The 7,237-nt window shown below is 39.3% G+C and overlaps 1 protein-coding gene across 1 annotated transcript; it reads left to right on the plus strand.

Annotated features, from left to right (window-relative positions):
- Nucleotides 1-1,871: 1,871 nt before the first annotated feature.
- On the plus strand, nt 1,872-7,216 carry LOC145481339 (uncharacterized). Its single transcript, XM_081459813.1, has 5 exons — nt 1,872-3,164; nt 5,585-5,724; nt 5,825-5,896; nt 6,228-6,437; nt 6,711-7,216. Exons 1-5 carry the CDS (start codon nt 2,851-2,853, stop codon nt 7,208-7,210), a joined length of 1,236 nt encoding a protein of 411 aa, XP_081315939.1. The 5' UTR covers nt 1,872-2,850; the 3' UTR covers nt 7,211-7,216.
- The last annotated feature ends 21 nt before the right edge of the window (nt 7,217-7,237 follow it).

Raw genomic sequence — 7,237 nt, forward strand, 5'->3', positions numbered from 1 at the left:
CAAGTGTGAATAAATTGTGTGCCCTAACTGGATTGCTCTGCATTGCGTTGCACAGCACTGCAACAAAGTATACACTACACATATTTACTGTGAAATGATGTCTAAATTTCAGGCAATTGTATATTTGATCGACCTCGGTGGCTAGCTCTGAGTTTCATTGATTCAAATGAAATTTTTCAGAAGTTTGGTTATCAAGTTTAGGGGCAAATTAAAATTGCAAATACTAAAAAGAGCTTCCCCTTTTCCTTAGATGAAGAATAGAAGGAATTTGGACATATATTAAAGCAGTCCTTGGTAATGTTCACAACGTTTAGCTTGCGTGTTCCAACTAAAATCGCTGAAGTTCAGGAGGTCAAAATTTATTTTTGTAGCTCCGCCAATTGTTTAATCTCGTTTCTGTCCGTCTACTTATTGCAAATAATGACTATCGTACCATATAATCTGGTTAACTCTCACATGAACGTGCAACTTCACAGTGACCTTCACGACATGGTATGTCGCTGTTATGAGACATCTAAGAGAATTCTGCCTTAATTAGTTGAGAGGCAGCCTGCTCTAATAGATAAGATAGTAACCTCTTTATTTCATTCGTATGACGTCAAATAACTGAATAAAATCCGCCATCTTGGATTCGCAGCCTGGCTTTTTCAGGAAGTAATACGTGACAAATCGGTAAAAAAAATTATTCAAGAGCGATCGAACAAGTGATGTAAAGCTTCATAATGCAAAGCTAATACACAAAATTTAATCATCGGAAAGAGGAAATATTTCAGACACTTCAAATTAGCGTAGTTGGCACGGTGGCCATGGCAACATCAGGTTTCTTGGACAAATAGCTGTCATAACATTACATTGGATCTATTGGAGGATGTTTCCTCCAGTCCTTTGAAAGTTGGAGTTTTCATTTTAAAAAGTTTCAAACTGATGTTCTCCAGTTCTTGTCAAGCGATCTCTTGTCGTGTGACTTGTAAAACGATATTCAGTTCAGACGTATGAAATAGGAAAAAAATCACCAGGTAGGTATTAATAAATCAAAAACGGTACAAGGCGGGTAAGAATGGAAAAGTTAGAGAAACTTAAGACATTTGGGCTGAATTTTCAATACAAAAAAGTCGAAAAAATATCACCATTTTATTTTTTAAAAGACGGATTTTCTTCAGACGTTAGACACCAAGCTATCTAGCGTCTGAAGAAAATCTGTCTTAAAATAAGGGTGATATTTTTTCGTTTTGAAAAAATTCAGCTCAAATGTCTTAAGTTTGGCTAAGTTACAGAGCAGCTGCTAGCTTTCCTACCTGTATATGACCGTTCAAGTAATTTAATTCCAAAAGGTGCTCGTCTTATCGCCACCACCAAGAGATTATCACCCAGGAAGAATATCTGTTGAAACCAAGTAGAAATTACAGAGCTGACAACAAAAAGTTCTTCATAGTGGTCGTAGTCTGTCGGTACGAGCTTATCCTTCATCCGGTTTGATGGAAAAAAAAAAAATTCGCAAAACTGTTAATTACTGACCCAAACTTTGACATCATGAGATTTCAGGGCCGTAGCCAGAAGAACAAAGCAAAAAACAAAACAAAACAAAACAAAACAAAACAAAAAATTGACTGAGGCAATTTTCATGGTTTTAAATCTTCTTCCTAGTTATTTAGGGTATTTATGATGACTATAAACTGCAAAAACAAAACAAAAAAATGATTAAGGCAAGTTTCTCGGTTCGCCTGTTACTAGGTACGCCCTGGACTTGGAGAATAACGAAGATGACGCTCTTTTTTTTTTTTTTTTTTTTCATTTAGGGCTGAATGCTGTTAATCCTGTTATCAATAATAAAAAGCTGAATTTTCTAGATCAACCTGAGACCAACTGTGGACTAATATTGTTATCAAAGGGCGAGCAGACCTTAATGATTTGCAACTCGATCCAAGACTTTTTGAATTCTTATACCACTTAAGCCTGTCCATTTAAACGGTATGAGGAAAAAGAGGACAAGAAGTTTGTCCAAAATGAAGGTAGTTTCTCGGCTAAGCTCTGTGTTCTATACTCGATGGACGACCACCCACGCTGTTACGACAATATCCTGTTGAAACTCTGAAGATAAAACCACTTATAATACCCATTAATTAGTAATACCCATTAATTAGTGATTAATTCGTCCTATCTCTCTACCCTCTCAGACCAAACTTAAACAGGTGTGATTTAGGGACTGCGCACGCATAAGCATCAAGCAAGCGGAATTGTTCGAAGTTTTGGTACTAGGGGTTAAATAGGGGACATTGAATTTCCTTCATGACACACGCACACATGACAGTTAAGGGGACATGTGGTAAATAGATCAATCAGTGCCAAAATAGATATAAAATGACAAGCGCCTTGGAAATTTTATTTGAACCTTTCTGGCACAACGACAGTGCAACTTGAGCAGAGTATTTCAGTTGTGGTCACGTCACCAGGTGCGATTTCTGTCATGTAACAAGGGGTAAAGGCATGTATGTAGTGACGAATTAAACTCGGGCAAATTTGAACAATAGAGGGGCGTGATTTTGTTCATTTCAGGACTTCAGTCGAACTGTTGACCGTTGTTTTGTAATTGAAATTTCAACACAGGTCTGGTTCCGCTTGGGTTGCCATTCCATTAGCATGACTGAATGTAAATTAACTCTGACCACAAGGCTATCATCGTGACGTTTATTGTGGAATGCACATATCAGGGGAATACAAGTTAACAGTATGCCACTAGATCGCGCAGAAAGTCAAAGATGGTTGTTTTACTTTCACTCTTTGTAAAATGTGCTATCAGCGCCTGCAGCTGTTTCAATTTACAAGAATAACGTGCTCTTAAGCTGGGACAAAATGCGTCGACTTTTACAGTGGTTTGTTGGTCGTTGTCTTTCGTTTTCGCTGTGGCAGTTTATTCAAATTGCGATCGTTGTGAGCTACTTGTCTGCTCAATTTGTCCTTCATGTACAACTAAGTACACGTCTCACGGATGCCCTGGGAAGGCTAGATAAGCTAGAGGATTATATCAACGGCAAAGAGAACGAAAGAGCGCAGATACAGTCTTATGACACGAGGCCTGATCATGTTCACTCTCGTGGAAAGCGGCGCACGCACCATGAAGGGAATTTGAATGACCTATGGAGACGACTCGAAACCTTGGAAAATCAGTAAGTTGAATCAGCCTGTGTAAGTTAATTAATAGCCGTATTGCACGATGCAGACTCTCGTGTGAGTGCCACATTTGATTTCAGCATCGTTTGCAAATTACAAAACTCTACCTTCATGTAAATAGAAATAACTTAACAAGTAATAATTTAAAACAGATTCTTATAGTTCTTGAGTGCCAATCTTTCGTGTGACTGATTAAGTTATCATAACTATTGCTTTTTATGTCATACAAACGAAACGTGATGAACAACTACACGATCAAGCAGCCTGTTTTGCTTCCTTTTGTCATATTCGTGCGACAAATCGTGTCTTTTGATGTGCTATGTTTGTCAGAGAGCTGGAATAAAAGAAAGCCATCCATACTAAATCAATATCATGTGCCTCCAACATTATCATGATAGGTAACAAACGTCAAACTTCTTATTCCCTAGAGTAATATACGTCTTATTAATCCTAACAACATCTGTGCACTGTCAAGAGATCATGAAAGAATTCGTGAGAAGAACTGAAGAAAGTGATCAACTAAGGGATGTTGTCTTTTATTTGGCTGTTGCATTGAGAAAGGAATGAAATCGAAAGATAGAATCGTGTTACAATTACTGAAGGCTCAAAAAAGCTTGAAATAGTCTGACCCGACCCGTTTCTCCAGTTTTCATCTTGAAAAACAAATGGGAAACATCAAAGTGTATAAATAGTTGTACTAAAATAAAACATAGTCAAAGTTCATTGGCTTGTCTAGTTCGATAACACCTCACAATCAGAAGTTGATTTTATCTCTGAGGCCTGCACTGAACGACCAGAATAAAGTTCGTGATAGTAATGAGTTTCGTCTGTTAGCAAATTCGTCTTAAAAATTGGAATTTAAAGCTACATTTAGGCCGTTTATCTACAGAATAAGAACAGACTGAGCTAAAATCGACTGCTTGACCATGAATATATGTAAAGAAACATTGCACGAAACACGGCACCAACACAGAAGCTCCTTACAACTTTCGTGACCGATTTTTCGTTAATATTTGTTCAATAAAACAAGACATTATTTGCGTGTTTGGTGCCTTTCGTTTTATTAATTTTGGACACACGGCAGAGATTTTATCACGATTATCGTTGACTTTTCACAGGTGATTGCTTTGACAAGATTGATTGATTACTTGCACTAAATTTAACGCGCCCTTTTAATTAACAAATCGTTAAATATTGTCATATTGAATTAATGCTTAGGTTTGTGTTTGTTATGGCTACATATGCCTTTATACGTGTCCCAGATTCTCTTATATTGCTCATACATGAGGTACTTTACTAACACTCGCAGGTAATGACATATTGACGAGAAGTCGATTTAACGAAAGTTAGAAACCGAGGAATGTAAAACAAAGAATGCACTCGCTGACGTATAAAATTAACAGTTAATGACTACGTTATCTCGTGGATAAAATATGCAAGGATTTCACAACAGAAAATGGCCACCGAGAGAAAAAAAGTAACAATTTGAACGACACTGGACTAGTAGTCCAACAATTTGACTACCAAAATGGCGTCGCTTCGTCACCTGAATTGAAAAGTGACACCGGAGAAATGCAAACGTTCTGCGTCGTCTAACCATCCAAACTTTCAAATGAAGACCAAGGCATAAGGCGGAATGAGGGTTACGAAATCTGTAAACTGGGGTCTTTTTTCATCTTGTGCTGTGTTAGTGTACAAACAAAATATTTTCCAGTTATGATCAAGTGATTTAGGGTTAAACCGGACGATGTGTGTTGTAAAAACACCACAGATTATTTCGTTTTGCTACAAAGCAATGTTTCCTCTACATGTAACGTTGTACCACTGTCAATTTCTTCGAAAAGGATTTAGCAATTGGACATTCCAGAGATAAATGGAGTGGTGTCTGATCAAGTGTGAATGCAAGTGTTACCTTTTATACTTTTCTAACATATCAACCCCCTTTAACTTTACCATCTAACTTGACAACTGGCACTGGACACATTTGCCCCAAAAGGTTACATCACATATGGACTGTGTGTTGTCTAGTGACTAACCCGACACATGACACACAAAGTGATTTTACGTTTGCCTCACCAACCTAACTCGTATTTTTTGTTCATTAACTTCGATAAATATTTCTAGAAGCTTAAGGTTTCATGAATTTCAAGTATTGTATAAAACACGAGAGATTGTGTTGCACCTCATTTCAAAACAGCGATAAGAGAGTTGAAAATATGACGCGCCGCGAAGTATTTTTAACGAACTTCGAGACGTCTGGTAATGTGGTCAAACACAGACTGGAAAAACGGAGAAGTAAAATCGAAAAATCTATGCAACTCAGGGTTGCTATTTCCTTTGTTTAAGCTTGACGAATTATATATATGAAGAAGCACCCAAACACCACTGTCTTTATCTTCTTCTTTTAAATGTGTAGTTTTACAGCGTCAAGAAACTTCAGCATGCCTCCTGACCAAAGATCATTTTGTGTTCAGGGACCACAAGGAAGGAATGGCATGCCGGGAAAAAATGGGATACCGGGGCGCGACGGGAAGGACGGGATACCTGGAAGAGACGGTGAGTAGTTGGCTGTTACCGCGATTACCTCTGTTGTTGTGTTGAATTCAGTTGATGGCACGAATTTCGCATGACGCTGTGTTCGTGTTTATTAGTGTAGGAAGAGATGGCACTGACGGGCGCGACGGAATACCGGGAATGAATGGAATCCCAGGGAGACAGGGATTACCGGGTAAGTAGCCTTTGCATGCATTCTATGAACGAGATGTGCTTTCATTTCTCCTTAGCAAGTTTAAGTCTTTTTAACAAAGACACCGAACGCAGTACCCTTAAAACTAGATAGTTCTTGACAACGTTGTGATACTCTTGTGTCGTGTTTTGTCTATTTCTTGTTGGTCAGTTGAAAACGAAATTAATCACCCTTTCAATATTCAAAAATGATATTTTCTTGGCTCGATCAGCTATTGGAATGCATAACGCCAATGAGGTAAATATTGTAAAGAGAGATTCTAAACTTGGTTTGATGTCCAGTAGGTACTCTAGCAGATTTTGTTTTGTTTAAGGTAGAGATGGTTCCACAGGCCCTAAAGGACATCACGGCCAAAAGGGTCAAAAGGGCAAACAAGGTCCGAAGGGCCCTCCCGGCGATCCAGTAATGTGCCACAAGGAAACCATTACAAAGGGTCCTAAGGAAGAGAGATCAGGAAGTACCGTGTTCATTCGATGGGGGCGCAGGGTGTGCCCTGACAGAGGAACAGTTCTTGTTTATGAAGGCAAGTTTAGACAGCAATTTATAAACTGATACACAAACTGGACACAAGCCTCACAACAATCACTGTTATTTACAGCATTTCATGATTATGTAGTCTGAACATAGAAGGTCGAAAGACATATTAAGCGTTATTGAATTGTTTTCCTTGTTGGAGGTGAGCTTGCCTTGACATTTATTACAAATCATGTAAAATATGATCATCGCTTCATCGACAGTAGTATTCCCAGATCATAATTACGCCCGTTTATCATGAGCTTTTTCTGTATTGTGCTAGGCCAAGTAGCAGGATGGAGATCCACGCCACAAGGAGGAGGAACCAACTATTTGTGTATGCCTTTGGAGCCCCTTTACTCCAAGCCCCCCACACCAGGATACCACTCGAAAGCGTCCCTCTTTGGTGTGGAATACGGGCACGTCGAGGACCTTTTTGCTAAGTTCCCTGGTAGGGGCTCAGAGATAAGCTACCTCGGTGTACCTTGTGCTATGTGTCGCGTGGAGCACAGAGGATCCTTAATGATGATTCCTGCCCGTAATGTTTGCCCGTCCCGTCTCTGGACCCGCGAATATCACGGGTACCTTATGACCGATACTTCAAACAGCACGAGACCGGAGTACATTTGCGTGGACGCCGACGCAACCGGAGTCAAAGTAATTCAAAGCAGAAGGCATGCCGGGAAAGCTTTGCTCGCTTCAGTTAAGGGACAATGTGGAGTGCTGCCATGCTCGAAATACAGGCAGGACTGGGAACTAACATGCGCAGTTTGCACGATGTAGGAAAGAGGAATTATCGATTAAAGCACA

This window comes from Orbicella franksi, chromosome 3, assembly GCF_964199315.1.
Source record: "Orbicella franksi chromosome 3, jaOrbFran1.1, whole genome shotgun sequence".
Taxonomy (NCBI): domain Eukaryota; kingdom Metazoa; phylum Cnidaria; class Anthozoa; order Scleractinia; family Merulinidae; genus Orbicella; species Orbicella franksi.